We start from the raw sequence: 25,515 nt of genomic DNA, 5'->3' as shown, positions 1-25,515 counted from the left end.
ATCATGGATTGAAACTTTTACATTAGGACTTGATATTTTTCTTCCTGGACGAGAGGACCAAATGGTTGAGATTATTGAGGACTTAAATGTTCATCCTTCTGAAATCCTGATTGCATTTGGAGGATTAATGGGACTCTTTACAGGACTATCACTTCTGGTTTTTATTAAATTCTGATTATAGATTTAGGATGAGAAAAACTAAAAGTCTTAAAAAGATGATACTAAATATAATAAAATTTATTTGTATGAACCTATGTTTAAAACTAATAAAATTCTGATTTTAAATTAAATATCATCAAAATAATTTGAGTCAGATGTTATTGTTCTTAGTTTGTTTTTAAAAAAGAAAATGAATTTTAAATTCACTATCCTAAAAACCAATTATTTTTTTTTTGACAAATGGTTAATATAAAGAAATAAAACAATTCAGTATACATATCTTCATTTATTAACTTTAAAGCATTCTAGCAATATTTAATACATAATATTTAATCATAAGCATTGAATAAATAATAAATATCTATAATCACAAATTCACTGGTATAGTATAATATCATTTTTATTCTAAATTACTTTTTAACCTTAGGATTACATATCTATATCATACAAAGTAAAAATCAAGTATAACTTTAGTATTATTTTAAAACTATTAGCATAAATTCAATTAGATATGAAAACCATGTATAAAGAAATATATTTTTACAATATATTTTATATTTATTAGGTTTGATACTTTTATTCCTGTGCTTACATGCAAAAAAATACACATTTATTTGCAAATAATATTGATTTAAGATACTTTAAAAATTCAAATATTTAATAAAATAAGTATTTCTTCATACAAGGTAGATAGACAGCTGAAGGTATACCTATTCAGCTGATATATACATCTTCATAATTTTCAAGATAAGTTTTACTGATTTCATTTTACCAAAGTTTTCAATCAAGTACTACAATGTTTCTTAATCACTCAAATAACACAAGGAAGCAGACATTTACTCTGATTTTAAAATAAAGACGACATTTATTTTAAACTCACAATAAAGACGACATTTATTCTGCACCACTAGTTGAAGATGATACATAGCCACCTTCACTGGGCTGGCGTTCCTGAAACAAAAAAATATATATAATAAATTAAAACATTGGTGGTTCTAGATATGTTTTAGACTTTTCTTCCTTAATTTTTTTGGCATTAACTTTTTACTGATTTTCTTATCATGCACAAAACATCACATTTTGAAGACAAAAAAACATTATTGAGGACACATGACAGTGCCTTATGTTGAGCAATAAGAATAAAGTATTAAAAAATTGGTTAAAAACAAGGTGAATATGAGTTGAGTTTGACTGATTCATATGAGATCATGCACTTTTTTTCTAAAGAAGGTGTATCAACTTTTTTTTTATAGCTAGCCGGTTCTTTTAGTAAGTAGTAGATGTAAAATTTTTCATAGAATTTAGATATGCAATCGGTTTTTTTGTAGACCTCTTATTTTTAAAGTAATTTAAGTTTTTAAAAAAAGATTAAGTCGATTTTAAGGTACTAAAACGCAACAAAAAAAGGAAGAAAATGTCCATTATGTACAAAAAGAGTAAGATCTTTAATTTGACACCTTACTTTTGAATTTTGTCAGGTAATTATTAAAAAAATTGATTTTTTTAAACCCACGAGAATAAAAACTTTAAACTTAATTTTATCATTTCACAGGTAAAAAAATATGGGTTAATATCTACCTTTAGAATCAGAAAAATATTATGAATCCATTGTAAGCAAAATTGAAAAAAAGTAAAAAAATAAAAAATAAACAAATGGCCAATTATATTTTTTGTTCAGGCAACACTTTCGTCTTCCCTTTTTTACCCCCTCTTTACCCCCTTTCCATTTTTATACTCAATTCAAGAATTAAGATGTTGCCTGTATAATATAATATGATATTTTCATATAATTAATTTTATTGTAGTTTATATACTATATTGTAAACTTTTTATTTCAATTTTGCTTAGAATGGATTTGTAATACTTTTCTCATTCTAAAAGTATATATAATGCCTATTTCTTATGCCTGGGGAATGAAAAAAATAAGTTCAAAGTTTTTATTCTCGTGGGTTTAAAAAAATCGATTTTTTCAATAATTACCTGACAGAATTGAAAAAGTAAGGTGTCAAATTAATGATCTTACTATTTTTGTTCATAATGGCCATTTTCTTTCTTTTTTTTGTTGCATTTAGTACCTTAAAATCGACTTATTTTTTTTTTTTTTAAACTTAAATTACTTAAAAAATAAGAGGTCTACAAAAAAACCGATTGCATATCTGAATTCTATGAAAAATTTTACATCTACTACTTACTAAAAGAACCGGCTAGCTATAAAAAAAAAAGTTGATACACCTTCTTTCAAAATCTTTTCTTGTAACTCGTGCCTATTAAAGAATTTTTCAAAATCAAAACATACATTAAATTTAATTCAAACTCCTTTTCTCCATTTCATTTTGCATCATGCTTTTGATCATTTCAGTCAAAGTACATAACATTCCCTAATAAATTTTGTTGGGTTGCTTAATTATTTGTGTCTGCATTCCTTACCAATTCAACTTCTTTGACTTGGGATAATTTTGGATTTGGCTTTGGTTTTCGCTAATAAATAATATCAAATGAGAAAAATAAAAAATTCTTTATTTCAAAACAATCAACTAATGAAGTAGTCCTAGCCAGAGGTGTCAAAGCTTTTTTATTTGGGGGGGTTAAATTTTTTTATTTACCTCCCCCCCCCCCAAATTGTTTGGGGGGGGGGGGTAAATACAATAAAAAACAATAAAACAACAATAATTGCATTTGTTTATAAAAAGATTAGAATTTATGATAATTATGTACATTACACTATTATTGAGGTTTTTTTGTAATAACCGTTGTGTTGCCGTTTTAATCCACCTTTCATTTACCTATTTATACGGATTTTTTTTGTTTTCCAAATGAGTTATACACATGAGTTTAAAATATTGACATGGGAAAAGAGAACAATATTTTTCAACCACTAGATTAGCATAGTGAATATAGTCGTAATAATTGGAAATGATTAACCAATTTGCCTATTGGGTACTTAAAAATATTTCTAAAGGCATCTTCAACATAATTAACCTAACCTAAACTAAATTTCATATTGATTTGATTGATGATAAGTTAATTGGCTAACGAGTGTTTTAAAAATGAATAGGGTCACCAAAAAAAAACAACTAAAATTTACCTCAATTTCAGTCCACTGGTTGTCTCCACCAGTATTTAACTTTGTATTAATCTTTGCTTTTGATGCTCGTCTTGCGAGTTTTCCATCTTAATAGTAATTTATCACATCGTATTATAGACAGCTTTCCAAGGTTATTAAAATAAAAATACAAGAAACCAGTTTTGCTAAACATAAAGAGCCAAAGGCCTGTTCTAACAAAACTGCTATTAAGTTTAGGGTTTTTATTTTGATATTCGTGGAAAATTGTCTGTAAAACGATACTATACATGATTTTTTAGTGTGGCTAAGAACCAGTTTTAGTCCAGAGTATATTAATCGGTTTCTAAGCCATACTGAAAAATATAATATTTACCATGGTTTATGTACAGAGCTAGGAAAGAAATCAGTTTTTATATTTTGTATATTTTTAACATTTAAAATTAGTATAAAAAAAGGTTAGAAGGAATGAATTTGTAAAATTAACAAAATCCTTAGCTTTGTTATAACCATGAAAATTACAAGAATAAAAAAATTGTGGTTGTAAAAATAAGATACATAGTTAATTATAAAAAACGTACAAAAGAGTTTCAAATAATATGACTTTAAGCAAATGCACCTTAAGGGATAAGACAAGGGACTATAAATTAATACACATGATAAGCACCCCTTCTGTAGATTAAAGCTTATTGTTGGAAAGTTTGGTTACTGCTAGTTTGAAACCAATCAATAAAAATGTTATAAATTACCCAAAGTTTTCGAGCCAATATGAATATAACAATGTAGATATAAAACTTTGGGTACCAGTGTAATTTGCAGTCCAATGTCCCCTACATTACGTTTCCTTTTTTTCAGGGTTTGATCTATATAACTCATATGAGAAATATTTTCTAAATAAAACTCAATATGTATAAAATATAAATTTTCAAAAATACATTTTCATTAAAATGTACATATTTAGGAAAATACATATATCTAAAATATACTTTATAGTCATTATGAAATAGTTCTTAAATTTAAGGTACTATTAATAGGAGAGTAGGTTAAGGCACACTAAGATAACTATATAGTTTAAATTTGCATTACACAAATAAATGATATAAAATAAGGATGACAACATCCATTAAATACTGGATTGGATACTGTTCAAGAGCATATTTACATTTTAGGACTTGATCATAGAGATGCTTCGCTTAAAATATTGTACCTTGTTGTACTAAAATGATTTTTAAAAATCATTTTGATTAGAAAAGAAATATTGTTTTAAAAGTTCAAAGTCAGCTTGTTTTAAATGGACGTACGGACTATCTGGTAACGCTTCTAGAATTGCTACGCTTTCTAAGTTGTACCTAATTGCAACAAAAAGCAATAGGATAATTCGAAAATACTTAAATTAACGATAAAAAAAGAAAAGCTATGCTTTTTAAAATCACTAATTGTCCCTTTAATCTTGTTTAGTCTGGCCCTATATTAACTTTTGTTTATTAAAAGTTAATTAGACCAGCAATAATAATCTATTAGTCTGAAGTTTTACAAAGTTTTAATTTTTGTGTCGAAGAAACTCTACAAAGCATGCCTGTCAGTCAATAATACTCAAGTGACTTTATACACATGGTATAAAAGCAACTTACTAAGTTTTTACACTTATTTTTGAAACATATTACTTTCATTTGATATGTTACCTTTATCTACGCAAAAATAGTACGTGTATCTTATAAACGTTAAATTATTTCTTCACTACAATTGGACGTAAATGTACTTTTTCATTGAGACTTTAAGTTTTTATAAAAATCATTGTTTTTTTAGTATTATGAGCATCTTGACTTAAACAAAGCATTCGTTTGATATTAATTCATATTTATTCTCAAATTGATGATACCTTAAGACTAACCAAAATTCAATATAGGTCCCCAAAGTTGTTAAGAGAACAAATTAGAAAACGTTTACATAAAACATTGGAGACTAATAAACAACCCAATGTCCCCAATCTCCCTGGTACTTTAATCTATCTGCAAAAATCTATCTCTATTTTTAACTTTATTGTTATTTTTATCTACGTGTTAATCTACTTGTTTGCTATTGTGTTATAGCTGCTCTATTTCTGCACATAATTGTTTTTGATATACTGTAGTGAATTATATACTACTAGCGGCTTCGCCCCTAGCCTCTAGGGGCGATGCCCCGAGAGGTTTGATCAAACTAATTTTTCGTGTTTTAGTTTTTAAAGAAAATTTTTAAAAAAAAATTTTGGGAGGGGTGTAATTTCATTTTTGTGGGGGGTTAGGGGTGTCCCATTCCCCCAAAAAAATAGTTATAAACCTTCCCGGGACCTATAAGAAGCTACCCTATAAAGGAGAACCCGATCGGTTCAGCGGTTAGCGAGATCCTTTGCTACAAACAAACAGACAAACAGACAGACATCGTTCTACTTTGTATTATAGATATACTAATTTGATACTTCTAAAAATACAATAAAAGCAATACTTACTAATAACTAATATTTATGATATGATATGATATGATTTATTAGCAGTAAATTACAGATTAATTTTACAAATAATTTAATACATTTTAAATTACATCATTTTTATAGATATATTTATTTATATTGGCATAATTAGGGTAACTGTACTACAGGGCCTTTAAAGTCAATCTTGACTGTCCTTCGGCCCAATTTTCATTTAATTTTTTTAAAAAATATTTACAAGTTTCACAAATAATATAAAATAATATTAGCTATTTACAGGGTATGGCATTAAAGTAGCTTACTGGTTGCGATATTCAAATTATATTTATATTTTTCCACAGGGATAACACTTTCTATCCCTGCATTGAAATGTTTTGTACTTTGATATACACTTATTTTTTACATATTTTTTAACAGCTTTGGATGAATTTAATGATCTTAGCTCACCTGCCCAACTATTCCAAATTTTCGGGATTTTTACTGAAGGGAAAGTTTCATAGATTTTATAATTTGGCTTCTCTACTCTAAGACATTTTGATCTAGTATTTTGCAATGGTGTTAGAAAATTAAGCATACATTTGGGAAGTTTGTTTTCTAAATATTTAGAGACAAATTCAACTACATTTGCATCCCTTAGGTCAAAAATGTTAAGAATATCTAGTTTTCCCATCAGGGGCTCGGCATGCACATTGTACTTAGCATTTAAAACATTTCTTACAGCTTTCTTCTGTAGGTTATGAATTTTTGTGATATGCTCATCCTTTGCCGCCCCCCAAACAATTAAGCCATACTCTATGTGGGGCTTAGCAAGGCTGTTGTAAATATTTTGAATAATAATAAATGAAGTTAAAAGTTTCAGATATCATTGTTCAATAAAAATCAAGCTTTCTTCGATTGTTGTATTAAGGGCTCGGCAGCCTCGCGTCAGCCGCATGTACGCCTCATTGAAATCGTCATATTAAAACTTTAAAATCCAGTCTATATCTGTTCCTAAACAGACAATCCAAATCTTTTTGGGAACTTTTTTTGCACACAAGCGGGTTTAACTGTGAGGCTTTTGCGCGGCTGCCAAGCCCTTGTTGTATTTGTACAACCATAATCAATATTGTATTGCCTACTATATAAACTGTGTAAAATTAAATACTGTTTTATAGTGTTTTTTACCTTTGAGTGAAGCATCCTCTGTGATTGAAATCCCGGATCCTTTCAAAAGTTTTGCCTGCCTCAACACGTTTTCTTTATCCTAGATATAAAAAACTAGGATGATAAAGTCAAATAGAAGTAAAGCCTTGTATGCTAGCCTCTGGAAATGACTGTTTTACAAGCTACAACTACAAAAAAAAGTCTTTTCAGCTGCTTTGGCTAAACCTAGCGGCTGCGCCTTCCATATCCCTTCGAATATAGTCTAGATGCTTTATATTCGAAGGGATATGGAAGGACAGCAAAATAGCCCTAAACCATACACAGACCTACTCATAAAATTAAGCTCAGGACCATAAAGGTTTATCGGGTAGCGAGATTCTTCGCTAGAGTAAAAAAAAAGCTTACAACTTTTTATAATAGAATATGGATATAGTTGAATTGTACCCATTTTACAAAAGATTCATTTAATAGGTTAGATTAAGTTGGGTTCAAGTTTATTGAGGTTTCATAGTTAGGCTACCACAAGGTTTAGGCCCCATGCAAGGAAAATATTTTACCAACTACAAGCAAATTAATTGAATGGCAATATTTGTGTAACCTCTTTTTTGATTTTTTTGAAAGTAACTTTCATAATTAATCAGTCATTGACACTTTCTAATAATTGCATTTTATAAGTAAATGTCTCGAAAAAGTAGACCAATTATCAGAAAATGTGCTCTAATACTTTCAGTTTTAGTAGTTGACAGATTTATTTTGAACAATAAAACCAACCATAAAAATCTTCCAAATTAAATAGAAAAATCTTTGAATTATTGGTCAATTTAATTTCAAAGATTTTTTTTTCATAGTAAAAATTTAATTTTTAAAAAAAATAAAGAAAAAAATCTTCTAACTAAAAATATTATCATAATCCAAGATGGCGTCAATACATGTAAAATAATATTTTTAAAACAAAAAATTAAAACTTGAATATCTTTTTTCACAGATTGAATTTCAAAAATCGGTCTGACAGTTTTTTCAAAGTCGGGAAACTCTATCGAATTGAAAAGGTTTGAAACCGATAGAACATTTTTTTATACTAAAACATATTTTAAAGAAATGAGCTATCGCTCCATCATTTATTCCCTCGGGCAAAAAATATTCATTCCTAAACAAAAAACTGGATAGGAATACCCCATTGTAATGAAATTAACAGAATCTTTTTTATATGAATTTTTATCTGCATACTTTTCCTTAATAATCAAACTATTTCTAGACAATTATCTTTAGCAGAGGTCACTAGGAAACCACAAAATGCATAATAATAATAACATTAAAAGAATACAATTTTTTTATAAATAATTAGAAATTAGCAAGAATAACAACATCCATAGGTAAAAAAGATCTTATAAAATTAAGAAGAACAGCAAGGAAAATGGAAGGAAGAAAGGAAAAGCATGAGTAAAAGGATAGCTTAGGAGTTAGGGTTTCATTAGTCTTAGCCTTACATACAGAGGAATATGAAATACTTTAAAAACCCTCTTTTAAGCTAGTATAAGAAATTTTATTGTGTTTGGTCCATTGTCACTGTTTTTGGTGAATTACTTTTTCTATGAAAAGAGTTTTCTAAAAAAAATACCTTACAATTACAGAGATCTTATTAAACAAACTAGGTAATGAAAACTTACCTTCCAATTAGCAAAGCAGGCGATGACTGGTTTTGGTCCAGAAGTAGTTTTTGCCGTTGTCATCCTTGCTACCTATATAAAATATGTAAATGGATGTAGAATAAAAGTGGATAATATGACAAGGGAGGAAATTTTCGTCACACAACCCCCTGTCATTTATTGGCCAGTAAGTTCATCCAGTTGGAGATGTAGGGGTGGGGTAAAAAGGGGGTATAGGGAAGATCGTTATTTTAGCTCGCTACACGTTTATCTCTATTAGAGTACATGATAATCTGGTGTAAGATGCAAGTAATAATAAATCCATTAATATGCAATGCAAATAATAACAATGGAGACAACATTAATATTGACACAGGTCATAAATCATCATAATACTGATAAAAATAAAGATTTTATGTGCACTAATGATCGACGGATCGAAGAAGGCACATTAAGTGGGGACAAAAAGTTTTATTATAAGAGAGTAATCTCATGCTATATTTATAGCATGGCAAATTTGATAATCACAATATAATATTTTATGATATAGTTACTTTTGGATTCTAAAATTTAGGCTTTATAAATATCTAAACAGTGACGAAATTACATATAAAAATTGCTAGTCCATATTGTAACAGGACAACTAAAGTTGATAATACTTGGTTTATAAATGAGAAGACATAAAAAGAAAAGGAAAGTATTTAAAAGTTTTGTATATTAATTGAGGAAAGTTGTCTGGTTATTGGCTTTTAATTAGAAATCAAGAATAAAAAGTTTAGAAAATGTTTATAAAGAAACCTAAAAACTTAATAAGTAAATTTTACACCTAATTTTTTTTTGCAAAAAAGCTAACTTTTAAATCCAATAACATAAAATTTGGATCATGGAAAGAAAACGAAGTAGCGGGTTTCGTCGTATTTTCACAATAGCTTTTCTCCTATTTCTAGCCCCTGCGGGGTCAATTTACCCTAAACCAAAACACCTATCAAAAGCTACTGTGAAAATACGACGAAGTCCGCTACTTCGTTTTCTTTTGATCATAAAGTTTATACAAGAACGGCTATAGAAAAGAAAGTTATATCAAGTCAATGAAGTTATCCAATGCAGTACTAATGACTAACCAATATTCCAAAGTGGTAAATGCCTTTTTCAATATTTACAACTTTTTATGGAAAATTACTTTTTTTGCATCTTTACTATGACTAAAAGGTTATGCAACCGAAAAATTTCCAGTGGATAAGAACCGGTTCTCAGACATACTGAAAAAACATGTATATAATCTTATTACGGTCAATTTCCAAAGTAATTTAAATAAAATCATGAAATTAATACCAGTTTTGTAAGCCAGGGCCTTCGGCCACTCGCGGGTTAACAAAACTAGTTTAATCTTAAAATATGTAATTTGGGTATCCGCGGAAAGCTGCCTTGAACTTTTATTTATTTTATTTTGAAAAATTAAATTATCTTTATTCCAAAAAAGATCATTCTATTTGACATCTATGATTTTTTCTTTATAACAATTATCTTGCTTTAGAATTGTTTGGTCATTAAATCTTATAATTGTCCTAGTCCTTATTCAGTTTAAAGCCAAAAATGAAAAAAAAAAATTGTAGATTTTACTTTGGTATAATAGAAGCAATTTTGATGTATATTTCCATTGCGCAGATTTATCATGTTTTGTGTAAATTTTGCAAAATCCAATAACATTATAAGTTTGCAATTTGATAAAATCTAGGTTTTGTTGTTAAATTTTTATGCAAATGAAATGTATATTTCAAAAAATTGTATTAGCATAAATCAAATAGAATCAAGAACTTTTTTCCATGATTGCCAAAGATTCAGTCAAGCAAAGATGTCTAAATTAAAAAAAAAAGAATAAAGCTAATGGACAAGAACATATGCAAGGACAATATAATGAATATTGCTTGAAGAGAACAAATGATGAATCAAAATATTAGGATTTTATCATTTACCAAATCAAAAAATAGAACTTTGATTTTAGACTTTTGCTTGTAGCTTTTTTCTTCAAGCTGTAAGTGAATATAAATTTATTTATCCTACAATAAATGGTATTTTTTCCAAACTGAAGAAAATTATCTTCGATTTGGGAAGCTTATTTCTCGTATTCATTCGAATCCGGTGGATAGGAACCGGTTCTCATCCATACGAAAAAACTATGTCTAGCATCGTATTATATCCAGCTTTCTACGAATATAAAAATGTACAATCATAAGATTAAAACCAGTTTTTTTAGCCCGTGCCTTCAGCAACTTGGGGCTAAAAAAATGGTTTTAATCTTATAATTGTACATTCTATATCCGCGGAAAGCCGTGTATAATACGAAGCAAGAAATAACTATTATACCATGCCATGGTGTGGAGCCATTTTCCAGAATCTCAACCCTTCAAATTTGCTGTCCCTGTTCCTAGAGGCTGTGGGTGGTACTGCTAGTCATTATATCAGAGATCTAAAGGGATAAGACAATGGACTATAAAGTGCTATTCATCCCTAATGAATCAAGGTGATACACAAGATTACAAGTTGTGGTTGAAACGTTTGGACACTCAGCTTACTGAATCAACCAATTAAAAATGTTTGGCCAACAAATAAGAAATCGTTATTATAAAACTTTGAGGACTAGTGTATCCCTCCCTGAATTATATAAAACAGGAGTTTTTCATTGTTGACAGGAAATCAGTAAAACACAAACCCTGCAGAATCTATACCTTCCAGGGAAGCATGGAAAGGCATTGCAAAATTATTTGAGGATTTTTTTAATTTTTCATACGTAATTATCTTTTTATTTATTGTGATCACAAGCAAAATAATAGGAAAATTCCTCTAAAATTGCCGCGCCCCTAAAACCCTGTCATTGCAGCAGTATAGAGTTGACTTTCATAATCTATACCTTACATAATAATTTTGGTAGTGTACCTACTATAGAGTACTGTTTTTAATCTTATGATTGTACATTTTACATCCGCGGAAAGCTGTTTATAATAAGATGTGAGAAATAACTATTACAGTATTTTAAAAGGAAAGAATTACATTAACATAAATATCCCCATACTGAATTTTCAGTTTCAAAAAGGTTTATATGAAAATCTGTAATATTGTTATTATGTTCAAACAAAGTTGATAGAAAAATTATTTATCTGAAAATAAAATGCTGCACATTTTCATACTTGTTATTTTCAATTTCTTTGAAACACCATTTTTCTGCATTTAAAGTGGAGGACATTTAATATTTGAAATCAAATATTTTAGTGTTTTTATGGTATATTTTAGACAACTAAAACAAGATTAATTTAATTGAAAAAAAGGTACATAATCCCTTTTTTTAAATGCAAGGAGAGTTATAAAAAATAATATCCTAATCCTGATAAATTACTTTTTTTCGACACCCAAGCACTTTATATTTTTTGTTCTAATTTTACCTCAATAGTGACTAGACAATGGCCAATAAAATGAAGTGCATCCCCAATGATGATACACAAAATTATACCTTCTGTGGATTACAATTAGTGTTTGAAACGTTTGAATACTCAACTTAATGAAGTCCCCAGATTTGTTAAGATAACGTTATTATGAAACTTTGGGGACTTGTGTAATGTGTAATAAACAGCCCAATGTCTTCTCCCCTCCCCTGTTTTTTGATAATTATTTCTTTATACATAGAGAGAACACACTAATAGCTCAACTAAATTTTCAATCAAAGAGTTATTTGTTACGGACATAAGGACGGATGGACAAACTCTAAATGTAGAATAACTACGTTTCCAAATATTGAACTGCAAAATTGCATGAAAACTATTATTTATATAAAGAAGAGCTATATAATGCAAAACAATGAAAAGATATTGAAAATTTCTTCTTTGCATAACAAGAATATACCAGAAATCATTATTCCAGACAATGTTTTCCATTCCATAGGCTTTTGGCTTTTTAACATCAAAATTATTTATGAAAATGGCCAAAAACGTTTCATTATTTTTTTATTAAAAGATATAAAAGTGAAATTGTTAAGTAAATTTAATTTAAATTTAATGGGACAATTCTATAAAATCTACAAAATTAGATAAAACGAAAATGATAACCCTTATTAAAGCTAAATCTAAAAACAGATGGAAGGACTAACGAACAATAACTCTTGTAGAGTGTCAGAACTTAATAAGCAGATTATTAATTTGCAGATTCAAACTAAATTGTACATAAAGTGGCAAAATTGTGTTAATACAAGACATTATTTCATTTTTAGGATTCAATTAGAGAAATGATTCGCTTATAATATTGTATCTTATTGGCCAAGTAATCAATATTATAGAATTCAGATGAATAGGATATTTATATCATACAAAAAGTTGAAAATGAATATGTTTTGAATGTACGTACGGACTTTCGGGTAATGATTATAGAGTTTCTACGCTTATAGGAATCATCATGCTGAAGTTTGAAATCTATAAGATAATTCTAACAAGAACATTCCGTTACGGGCGGACGGAGGGACCGCCCTAGTTATAGAAAGGCTCCGCTTTGAATTACTTACATGTAAAAAGCTGAGATCTCTGGATATTTTAAGATTTTCTCTGAGGATTCCCTTGACTCGTGTTTCTAAAATATCTCTACAGAAATCTGGGTCCCCATTCATATCCATCTAATTAATAAAAAAAAACATTTCAGTTTGTTGTAAATCACTATGAATGACCGTCAGGGCAGTTGGTCATTCGGTCATTTAATAGTTCTTTTATTTCCATAAAAAAATGTCGATAGCAGCCAAAGAGCAAACTTTAAAATATTTCATATCAAATTAAAAGGTGCGAAGTTTACATTTTATTATTACAATTTAAAGAAGAACATGATGTGAACTAGATAACTCGAATAACAATAGCGTAGACATCTATCTTCGAGCAAAATGACAATCAAATTAAGGAAATGAAATTGAGTAGCTTCAAAACAAAATCCTTACCTCTAGGTTATCAGGCTCGAGACCCCAGAAAATAAGATTGTTCTTCTGATTTGCTGCATTTTGACTTCCTATATAAAATAACAATTTCTATAGGTACTTGAAACTTTTTGGTTCTTTCCCGAAAATCATTTCTTGACCGCTGATTACCCCCTTCACCTGATTTTTAGGATAAATAAAAAATGAATGAGGGAGGTTTTTGAACTTTTAATACTAGGCTTAATTTTTTAGGGTATACAAAGGAATATATTTTTTAGATCCTTAGTCCCAAAAATGAGTTTCAAATAAATCTTTACCTAGCGCAACTTTAGCCTCATTGTAAAGTGGTCTCAGCTCATCTACTTGTCCATTTAATCTCCCAATCTTATCATCAACTATATCTAGACGAAATAAAATTTTGTGTTTAAGAAATTACCCAATTGCTTCGTTAGGGCGAGATACTCTACCGTGGCTTATAAGAAATTCGGTTAAGTAACATTCAACCTTTAATTGTCCGATTATTGTCTGGAAGTCCTAACTGTACATGGTGTTGAGTTGCGCCTGTTTATAGGCAATGGCATTCCTCCTAATTTCTAAGTGTCAATTGCCAGCCATTGCAGCAGTAAGTACCATGTTTATCGTCTCTGGTATGACGCATCATGGACCAGACTCAAACCCAATTCCTCTGTACTATGTCTCCAGCTTTTAATGAAGTTAAATTTGGGAAGTTATGAGGTGCCAGGTGTCTTACAATAATCAAGGAAGCTATATAAGGGTTGGTTGTCTGTAAGACTTTGATAACTTGATCATCCACTTTCTAAGGTAAATTTAAACAAGTTTCTATTAAAAACTAGGGGGGAGGGGATTTGTAGTTTTGAAAATTACAGTAATCTACCATTAGTTTTTTTTTAGGTTGAATAGGTTCTAAATGCAAGTTAGTTTTAAAAATTGCATTTGTTTAAAAAGAAAAACAGGACAATTAAACATCCTCTAATTAGAATTGCAGTTGCAGTTTATATTAACAAGGACATTGCTACCCATAAGTGGTGTAGAAATACACTCAGAAACAAATTTCGGATCATGGAACGAAACCGAAGTTGCGGGTCTTGTCGTATTTTAACAGTAGCTTTCGATATATGTTACTTTAGGTTAAGTAAATGTTAATGATTTTCCCGCAAGGGCTAGAAATACAAATAAAATTTTATAAATCACAATCGCAAAAGTGATTAAAAAGTATCATTGGTACTTTGTATTGTATGACGTCATTTTTTAGACACTATTTTCTGCTTTAAGAATGGCACAAATGAGGGAATTAAATGTTTGGAGTGACGCTCCGCGCCACTGACAAAGTTTTCAACGAGATGCAATTAACCTTTAACTTGGAAATATTTATGACATTTTTACAACCAGAATAAATTATCATTGGATTTCTGTCACTCTGTAATAAAACTTTTATTCTCCAAGTTTTAGGTCAAGATTGGTATTTATTAGGTGATATTTTTATTTTTTTGTACTGTAATATTCTACGCAATTCGGATGCTAAAGGGTGGATATAATTACCAACACCCCAAGAGAAAGCTTGTCTTTTCCAGTCAAGTCTTTGTGCAGTTTTTTTACAAGCATAATCAAATCATTAGATATGATACAATGTTGAACAATGTGTGTCCGTACGTCCTTGGGTGGTTTTAGTCTATTTAGTGTTTCTGTAAAAATAGCCCCCCCCCCTCCCCACCTCCGACAAATTTCAGTGTCTACTCTAAAGTGTAATGCAATTCCACCTTAGGCGCAGCTCCCAGAAACTAGAGTAACTCAACTGCTAAAATTCATTCAAAATCACCAACCTATAGCACTTTGAAGATAGGCTACTTCTGCGGCGAGTCTAAAAAGAAAAATCATAAGATAAGATGATAATATTTATCCTATTATGCAAAGTAGTAAGTTTGTTTTCTACCTTAAGATTTTATCTTCTTTTAGGTTGATTTCTCCATTTTAGAAAGTTTCACTTAAGTGTGGGATGGTTTTAGGCTATTTTTTGTCCTTGAATACCCAATCTAATACAGAACGCATAACGCTAGAAGTGCTTCCTCTAGTAAATTATTTAAGAAATGAGAAATAAAAAAGTAAATACATTCATTGAAAATGGTACAGTACAAAGCTTATTTTGAATATAACCATATACTATTTTACGCTTAGATTCCTTTATTCTACGTCTGTACGTATGTTTGTATGTAAGTAACGGTTTCTTAGTTTACCTTGTTAATTTATCTTCAATGTGTTGAGAAGAAGCGGTTGATGTTATGCTGTTGTCATCCTAGGTTAGTTAAAATAATAGATTAGTTATTGGTTCAAATCTAGGGATCTAAAGGAATAAGACAAAGGCCGATAAATTCATGTACATCCCTAATGATGATGCACACAAATTACCCCTTCTGTAGATTACGAATAGTGGTTGACACATTTAGACACTTAACTAAAGTCCTTTGAAACGCAAATAATACTTTTAAAAATGCTTAAGAATAATATTTCATATTTTGTTTATTTAGTGTAGGTTTGACTTTAGCAACGCACTTGAAAAGGTACAAATTTTATTATCGGTACAGAATCAAACAAATTAAACTTTTTCGTGATAATCAAAATTTTAGTTGTTATTTGAGTATTTATTTACATTATGTTCCATCCCTCCCCGTTTAAATGTTAGGTGCGCACTGCGCAGCTAATAATAAAAATTAGAGTATAATTAATATTGTCAACACATTTTCCAGTATCATTATTAAATACCGATTAATATTAGCTGGATTAAAACTGATTTTCAGCCATACTGAAATATCATGTGTAGCATGACTAACAAAACTGGTTTTAATCTTATAATTCTTATTTTAATATCCGCAGAAAGTTGTCTATAATATGATATGTTAAATAACTATAAGGTATGTTTTATCTAATACTAGCGGCTTTGCCCCTAGCCTCTAGGGGCTTTGCACCAAGAGGTGATCAAACAAAAAATTGTTAGCAAAATTAGTAAAAGGACCAAGGAAATCTTCAGTAAAAAAATAGCCTAAAACCACCACAGGACCAGTAAGTATATTCCCTGAAGAGTAGAATCCGATCGGTTCAGTGGTTACCGAGATCTTAAGGGACGGACAGACGGACAGATAGATGGACGGTCAGACATCATTCTACTTTGTATTATAGATAAAAGTATCTTTAAAACTTGAATGCAATGTCTGAAAGTAAAATTAAATGGTCATTATTATGTAATGGTAAATGAAGCAAAATAACTCTAAATGAATTATTATTTAATCCATGAAAATAAGGTCAAAATTGCGACGCAATAGAAGGAATTGACAAGGACAATTATATTAAACATTAACAAATAGCAAGCCAAAGTAATAAACAACCTCCTCACATTTTTAAATTTTGTATAAAAATAGGGAGGAGGGTCTGTGAACAACAAAGCACTTTGAGGGGAAATGCCTAAATATAAATATTTTTGTTCGTTTGACACTATTTCTCACAGGAATTAAATTTTTTCTCTAATTATCTTATATACAAATCTAAATGAAATATGTAGTTAAAAACTAACCATTATTAAAAGACTAATAAACAAACAGACAATAGACAAATTTGGAAAAGCCATGAAAGAAAATAATAATCTGTCTAGCAGTCAATAAGTTCAACTAGACTTGAAAAATAAATATCTGTGGCAACAACGTCCATTAGTTGCATAACTTTTAGGGATAATCAAAAGAGCATTTAAATAAGATTTAGAATTTTGGCCTTTACTTTTTAACTAGCTAGTTAAATTATTAGTTCAAACAATATATTCATTAGGTGCCCAAAGATTTTGGAGAGGCAATACAATTTTAGTTCAGTTACAGGTCCCTTGAAGTATTCGCTTTGGACAAATATTAAAAGTTTAACATAGGGACATACTGACCAGCGAACTATTTACTTAGTTTATTACTTCGTTTGAGCGTGGTTCACTATAGGCTATTAGTTTAAGTAACATCCAGCAGACGGCCAAACTTTTAATTGCATGACCTATGTCTGTGACTGGATAGAAATATTTGTTCCTGTTTCCCCTATTTTATCTACTAGTGTCACTCGCGAGACATAGTAACAGGAGGTCAAAGTCTCTAGTATGGCTCTGTGTGGTCCAGACTTTATCCCGACACCACCATGACAGCAAGTAGGTTTGCTATTATTTACGCTACAATACTTGAGAATTTTTTAGTAGCTTCGCTACTAAAAACCAAATTCATCCATAAAACTAAAGAGTTGAAGAGTTTAGTTACAAACAAAATTGATTTCTAGAATCTTTCACAAAAACATGTTTTATAACTGTAATACTAACATTTTATATAAGAATATTTCAGTATTAATTTTTAAAGGTACAGAGGCTGCGCCCCTAGAACTTATTAATACTTGTACTATAGTTATAAAAATCTTAAGATTCAGACAAACCTTACTATTTTATATGATAGGATTAAATACAATCAGGTGCTTGCACAGATTTTAGCTCGGGGGTGGCGCGAAGTGCAACATAAATTTTGACAAACCCTTAAATTATCAAATAGAGGAGGGGGAGGGGGGAAATGTAAGGTAATGTTTAGTAAATATTTTTAAAGTGTATATGAACAACCCCTTGATATCTTGGTGATATAATACAAATTGTGGGGTTGTTCAAATCCTTCTATACACAATTCTTTTTCTTAAATGCCCCTTTAAACTTATTAAAATAAATATACCAATGTCAAAGAAAATAAGTACAACGCATATAATAAAAGCATAGTTATAATACTTTAAGTACAATTTTGAAAAATAATTTAATTTGATCCAAAAACTGCAAGGTTGGTTAGTAACATATTTTTGTTATTGTAAAAATAAATTATATAAAATTGCATTAGATATTTAATTGCGTCACAGTAAATACTTCAATTTTGCAGTATATCATTTTAGATAAAATTATTAAATCTAATAATTTATTTTACCGCATTTTTAAAATTTGAAGTAACAAAAATTATAATTTTCATAATTTTTTAGTAGAAAACAAGGTTTAATAAGATTTTATATAATAAAATTTAGCTTTTTTTTGTAAAAGTTTATAGTTTTAGAAAAAGATAAATTGGTTCTTATACTCAAACCTATTTTTGGATCATAGAAACCCTTAAAGAAAAAATAGGGTTTTTTTGCTACAACCTAACCTAATTCAGTTTTTTATACTTTTTTTGTAAAAGTTTAGAGTTTTAGATAAATTGGTTCTTATACTCAAACGTATTTTCGGATCATAGAAACCCTTAAAGAAAAAAATAGGTTTAATTAATTGTATGTTTTTTTCTTTCTTCATAAAACTCTTTTGTATTTTATTGTAGGGAAATCAGAGTATAGTTTATCTATGCCTGACTACTATAGGGACAGAATTTTGATAATTTCTATACTGCATAGATACAAAGCACTATTATGACGATAACAAGAACGATAAACACGCATTTCAAAGTACAGAAGCTGTACTTAATCAATTGTTTTCAGTATTTCTTTGAATTTCGGAACCAAATATTTAATGCATTACTTTACAGTTTTGGAAAAATAAGAGATGCAATCAATCATAATACAATTATTTTTTTGTGGTGTATATTTTCAGGAATGTAGGGAAAAGTTTTTTTTCTTCCATTTTTTTCAATCTTTATTCTATAATTTTGCTAAAGTAATATGACGTGTGTTTAATTAAACCTTAATTTTTTTTCAGGAATAGCTGTTCTTCAGTCAAAATGGCATCAGCACCACTATTTTAATAGGAAATATTTTTTACATCCCCCCCCCTTTTTTTCCTCTCTTTATCAATCTGAAATCCTTTCTTAGCATAGAAAATAGGCTGTGGAAGGAGCCACTGAAACTAATTTCAGGAATAATTAAAAAACACAATTGACATCTAAAGTATCTTTAAAACTAATTGTTAATGTTTTCTATAATTTTTTTTGAATAGAATATTTCTAATTAAGTGTGTGTTTCTATGTAATTTACAAAATTATTTAGGAAAAAACTTTTAAATTTTGGAGTGTATTATTTCCTAGAGCTCTAATAATTTATATACGCATGTTATTGGTGAAAATTTAAGGTTGATTTTAAAACTTATTCACTTATTTTTTAGATTTGTCACTTAAGTCGCAGTTAGGGTCCACAAGTTGACCATTGTCTTAATTTCTTATTGTAAGATTTTTAAATCTAAAACAATAATTGATTTAAGTTATTGAACTTTAATATATACAAATCTTTATAAATCTCACCAATTTTAAACAACATTGGATAGTATAAACTTTCTTAACTATTATTTTGTATCTAAAATAAAATCAAATTGTTTTTACTGCATCAATTACTTATAAACATAGTTAACCCTTTTATCTTACTTCAGATAAATATAAATACGACTCTTCAATAATAGGAAGCATTTTTATTACTAACAAACTTTTAAAATCTCATTTTACCCTGTTTTTATTTCAGGAAAGCTTCATTCATCATTGCCTTTTAGTTCTCGGCAGAACGTAGGCCATGCACAATGGTTCTCCAATCTTCCTTTTTTTGGGCATGTTTTGAGGCATTGCTGAAAGATGGAATTTTCTTTTCTTTCAGTTCACTTAAGAGTTCCCTCCTCCAGGTTGTTTTTGGTCTACCTGGTTTCCTCTTTCCTACGTGGGGGTTCCAAGTCAAGGCTTGATTGGTTATATCATCATGCCCTTTCCTTAGAGTGTGCCCCAGCCATCTCCATTTTCTCTGTTTTATTGTCAGTTTAATGTCTGACATATCACTGCGCTCTAGAAGCTCAGCATTTGTGATCTTATTTGGCCAAAAGATCTTGTGGATTCTCCTTAGACATTTATTGACATATGTCTGTAGCTTGGAGACCACTGCTGTGTTTAGGAACCAAGTTTCAGCCCCATACAGCAAAACAGAGAGAACATTTGACTTGAACAGTCTTAACTTGGTCTTTATGGAGATGTTGTTTGAATTCCAAATTTTGTTCAGGCTGGCAAAGGCTGTCCTAGATTTGTTAATTCTAGCTTTAACATCTGTTAAAGTGCCTCCAGCTTCATCAATTTTACTTCCAAGATACTCAAAACAGTCTACATCCTCAAGAATTTGGTCTCCAATAGTAATTGGTTCTTGGGAATTTGCATTTAATCTGAGTATTTTGGTTTTAGGAACATTTATTTCTAGTCCAACTTTCTTGGAAGTTTCAGCTATCCTGTTAGTCCTTCTTTGCATTTGACTTCTATTGCTTGTTAACAAAGCGATATCATCAGCAAAGTCCAGATCACCTAAATATTTGGGATTGCCAAATAGCTCCCAACGAATGCCATCATTACTTTCACAGTTCTTCATGATCCAGTCAATGGCAAGGAGGAAAAGGAAGGGAGAAAGAAGGCATCCTTGTCTGACGCCTGTTACAATCTCAAAAAAGGTTGATAGTTTACCTTTATACATTACATTTCCACCTCCTTTATGATAGATAGCTTTAATGATATTGATTATCTTTTCTGGAATGCCATAGTGTCGGCAGATTTTCCAGAGAGATCTTCTGTCTAAAGAATCAAATGCTTTTTTGTAGTCAATGAAGTTTACAAAAAGCTCAGAGTTCCATTCCTTGGATTGCTCTATGATGATTCTTAGAGAGGTTATCTGATCAATAGTGGAACGGTTTGGTCTAAATCCAGCCTGATTAGGTCTTAGCTTTTCATTAACCTTCTTCTTTATTCTATTGAGAAGAATCTTACTAAGGATACGGCCAGGTACTGAAAGGAGCATTATCCCTCTGTAGTTTCCACATTGGGTCAAGTCTCCTTTTTTGGCTAGTATTGAGATATGTCCATTCTTCCAGTCCTCTGGGCATAACTCATCATTCCATATTTTTGTGATCAGAGGTAGGAATGCCTCAGCAGATGTATCTAGGTCTGCTTTTATGACCTCAGCTGGGATGTTATCAGGTCCAGCGGCCTTGTTATTTTTCAAACTTTTAATGGCCTCCTTGATTTCCAATAGATTTGGCGCTCGACAGTCAATGTCAAGTGCATCTGAGGGTGGAATCTCAGTTTCTTCCTCTGGAACTGGAAGATTCAGCAGTTCAGTGAAGTGCTCTGCCCATCTATTTAGAATATCTTCATCAGTTTTAAGGAGTGAACCATCCTTGTCCCTGATGTGTGATCCTGATTTGTGTACTTTACCTGCAATGCTCTTAGTAATCTCATAGACATCTTTCATTCTATTTTGATTAAAAGCATTTTCTGCTTGCATAGCAAGGTTTTCCAAGTGTTCTTTTTTGTCAATTCTGACACTTCTTTGGATTTCCCTGCTGAGCATCTTATACAGGTCTTTATCTTCTGGAGAGTTTCTGGAGAGTGTCTTTTGTCTTACCTCTCTTCTTTGATCCATGAGATCAATGGATCTTTGAGTGATCCACGGCTTTTGGTTAGCCTTTTTAAAACCTAATTTTTCTTGGCTAGTATCATTATAAACTTTTTTGATACCTTGCCAAATATCTTCAACTCCATCATCCTCTTGAAGAGTCAACAACTCAAATCTGTTCTTTAGAGTGAGCTTAAACTCTTGTAGCTTTTCAGAGTTTTGAAGGGTTGTTAAATTATACTTTTTCCTGGGGTTAGGCTTTGTGTCCTGCTTTTTAAATCTAAGCCGAACTTTAGAAGATAGAAGATAATGGTCTGAATTAACATCAGGTCCTCTTTCAACCCTGACATCAAGGAGAGAACCTTTAAAACGTCTAGATATACAGATGTGATCTATCTGATTAAAGGTTCTTTGATCTGGTGATCTCCAGGTGGCAGTATGAATCTTCTTGTGTTTAAAGATGGTTCCACCAATGACAAGTTTGTTTTCAGTACAAAAACTTACAAGTCTATCACCATTGTCATTTTCCTTGCCATTACTTAAGCCTAGGCCATAAATGCCCATGACTTCTTCTAAATTCTCATTATTACTCCCCACTTGAGCATTGAAATCACCTAGGAGCATGGTCAGGTCCTTTTCTTTATGACCATTCTTAAATACAGAGTCAAGCTGGTCATAAAATTCGTTTTTGAGGAAAGCTTAATGATAACAATATTTTTTTACTACTCAGTTGCAGACTGTTTTCATAGAAAAATCATGGAAATTTCCTTTATCTCCCTAGTGGACCAAAAACACTTTTATCTTTGAATTTAAACAATAATAGCAAACGTTTAGGATCTAGTTTTGGGTTAGGCTGGTTTAGGAAAGTGTTAGGGCTACTCAAGTATTAAAAAAAAGGTTGTAGGCTGTCTTTGAAAAGTATGAACTGTTTTTAGACTTTTTTAGATGGGGGAGTCGACCTTCCCCTATTTAAAATTTATGTTGTAAAAAGAAAAAAATAGGGGGGGGGGTTACATTAGCGTTTTCTCTTGGGAGGGTGGTGGCATCAATCCTCAAAATTGTTATAAACCTTTCTAGGACTAATGAAAAGCTACACTGTAATCAGATTTATTACAGCTCATAAGTTCCTTCGGTGCACAAACAGATCCTTTCACTTTTAAATAAGGATAAACAATAAACCATTGCTAATTTTAATTAAAACAATCCTTTCATATTATTGATAATGGTAGGAGGTATTAGTTGTCCAGTCACAATAAAGGAGATTTCCCCAAAAAATATCTGGTTACCCCAATTTCACAAGATTTTGCGTCGGAAAGTTTTTATATTTCCTTTGAATTTGATAAACAGTTAAATTACAATTTTAATAGAGGAAAATTCTACTTAGGCTAAAACAAAACATCCATACTTTTAATTAGACCAAATCTAGCCCATACCTTGTCATCCCATAAGATTTTATTCTGCTGTTATGTCAGACTTTCAATATTAATTATAGGTATGAGGGAATAGGGGATATAAACAGTCAATCTTGAAATCAAGATCAAGACATATAAGGATTTTTTTAGAAAAGGTTATTGGCACATACACATAAGTGGATACAGTTTTTAAAAATTTGGTCTGAAGTCTTTTTTAAAGGGGTAAAGACTTTTTTTGATAAATATTTCTGGTAAAAGGGGCGGATATTTGAGAGGTAAAATTTTTCAGTGGGTGGAGCTTTACCTGGATTTGATCTTCAGAGCTGTTTCCCCCTCCAACATCAGTTTCATTGCCCCCCTCATCAATCTTGGGTGGTGACACAGGCTTGCGGGCCCGGGATACACTGCGAGACTTACGGCCCTAGAAAAACAATTTAAGAAATAAGGAAGTAAATTTTAGTATTTATAAAGTAAATATTAAAATATATTTTAATAAGAGAATATTTTGGATTAGTTATACCTTAATATTGTTTTAATTGCTCTGGTCATTTAAATGTAAACTTTTTATGTAAATAATAAAGACAAATAAAGAATCAAATTATAATAAATATCATTCCAAGGGCAAAAATAATTATATTCAATCAAATGCTGTCGCAAATTCAAATAAATCCTTTTTTAAATTATATTATTTTAAGTCATTTAAAACAAATTTAAATACCTAGGTAACAGCTAACATTTGAAAATTACATGTCCTAAAATTAGTTTTTGATAGTTTCTAGTGGATTATAATTTTGGGAATGTCAAAAAAGTATCTTTAAAAGCTGTTTTGGTTTAAAGTAATATTTTTGAAAGGAAATGCGTAGGTATTTGTTCTTGGTGGGTACAGACAATCAATTAAAATTTCTTATCTCAGGGGGGATGGGGTGTTGTTCTAGTACCTTATTGCCCCCCCCCCCCCACCCCAAATCAAAATGAGAGCTAGATTACCTTTCCTTTTGTAGGACTTTTGGTTGGACTTTTGGGGCCAGGGTTCTTCTCTACATCATTGGCTTTTTCAAGATCCCTAAAGATATGTTGGTTAGAATCTTCAGTGCTTCCCACAAAGTGACTTTCGAACACTGAAACCCTGCACCCTTTTTTAAAAATAAATCAAGTTGTTCCAACCCTGTGGGGCTACCCAGGATCTAACTAACCTAGATTAAACAAAACTAAATGAAAAAATTAACTCCCACCCTCACTTTATTTTCAAATTTGCTTCAAAAAAGGTGGTTTGGAAGTTCGGTGTTTAACAAGGCACTTTTAGTGATAACGTTGAACCACTTTTCTTTTTATCTTACTAGCTAGAGTTAAAATAATAACCTTAGTGGAGGTTGACTAAATTATTCTTAATCATAAAGTAGCCGTTTGTGTTTCTGTCCGTCAGTTCAGTAAGATCTATATAGCTGTTGGCCCAGTCGGCTTATTCTTTTAGGAAAGCTTAGTATTAGTCATGTAAGCTTGTGTAGGATATTAATCAGAGAACAGTAAACAAAATTTCTATAAATATGGTACTACACATTTCATAGATCACTAGATTGTAGCCTTACATAATTGGTAATGGAAAAAGAAGAATATCAGTTTTGAAATTTGTTTGCTCTTTTCCATTGCATTGTAATTTGTTCAGGAAAAGGTCGCGGGATGAAAAAAGTTTACCTTGAAATATTTGGTTGGTGATGGGGAATTCTTTCCTTTCTTGTGTTAACCATTCTGATTTATAAAATCTAAATTTGACTTCATTCAGATTTTAAGCAGCGATGGATTTATATATTACTCGGATCTTATGTGGTATTCGGCACCCCTAGGCCATGGTTTTATGGCAACCCTGCTCCCAACCATGTATTAAAAGTATTTATAGTTTGACAATCCTATTATGTTTAAACTGATTTGCTTGTTTCACCCACCCCTTTCCAGGGATGGGGGATAAATGTTGCCTATTGTGTTTATTGTATGTATATATCTTTAACCTCTGATTTTAGTATTAATTATTCCAATCTGTGCATTGACTATTTTGTTGTATTATAAATCAGTATCTTGTAAGCTCTGAATAAAGTAACACCCAATTAAATTCTGTTTGTTATTTGGTGATACATAGAGAAGCCCAGCTTCTCTATAATTATACTTGTCCACGTCTGTTCACACTGCCGTAATACCCGAACTTGGGAAGCGGCTGACAAACTGCGGCCGCTACCACACTTACACCAGAATATCAAGTGAAACTTGTAGCTGATTACATTCACCCCCCCCCTTTA

At 30.6% G+C, this 25,515-nt stretch overlaps 1 protein-coding gene across 2 annotated transcripts; it reads right to left on the bottom strand.

Annotated features, from left to right (window-relative positions):
* Positions 1-423: 423 nt before the first annotated feature.
* LOC145328269 (uncharacterized) lies at positions 424-25,024 on the bottom strand. 2 transcript variants are annotated; one of them, XM_080171891.1, is made up of 12 exons: positions 24,920-25,024; positions 24,215-24,290; positions 23,532-23,648; positions 15,671-15,729; positions 15,260-15,297; positions 13,736-13,819; positions 13,443-13,510; positions 13,023-13,130; positions 8,498-8,569; positions 6,852-6,930; positions 3,245-3,330; positions 424-1,110 (listed from the first exon to the last, which is right to left on the bottom strand). In XM_080171891.1, exons 1-12 carry the CDS (start codon positions 24,970-24,972, stop codon positions 1,054-1,056), a joined length of 897 nt encoding a protein of 298 aa, XP_080028017.1. In that variant the 5' UTR covers positions 24,973-25,024; the 3' UTR covers positions 424-1,053. The 2 variants fall into 2 exon arrangements, with proteins under 2 accessions (XP_080028017.1, XP_080028018.1); XM_080171892.1 differs by lacking the exon at positions 3,245-3,330.
* Between the last annotated feature and the right edge of the window lie 491 nt (positions 25,025-25,515).

The sequence above is a fragment of the Acartia tonsa genome, chromosome 9 (assembly GCF_053477335.1).
Source record: "Acartia tonsa isolate MP-2025a chromosome 9, ASM5347733v1, whole genome shotgun sequence".
NCBI lineage: Eukaryota > Metazoa > Arthropoda > Copepoda > Calanoida > Acartiidae > Acartia > Acartia tonsa.
This window is presented reverse-complemented; position numbering and strand designations above follow the sequence as displayed.

What these genes read in the sequence shown, in the direction of transcription:
- LOC145328269 (XM_080171891.1), bottom strand. Translation starts at nt 24,972, where the DNA reads ATGGTTAACACAAGAAAGGAAAGAATTCCCCATCACCAACCAAATATT. An exon ending in AAAGTCCTACAAAAGGAAAG is followed by an intron (nt 23,649 to 24,214) that starts GTAATCTAGCTC and finishes TTGTTTTTCTAG; the next exon opens with GGCCGTAAGTCTCGCAGTGT. An exon ending in CCTGCTTTGCTAATTGGAAG is followed by an intron (nt 6,931 to 8,497) that starts GTAAGTTTTCAT and finishes TTTTATATCTAG; the next exon opens with GATAAAGAAAACGTGTTGAG.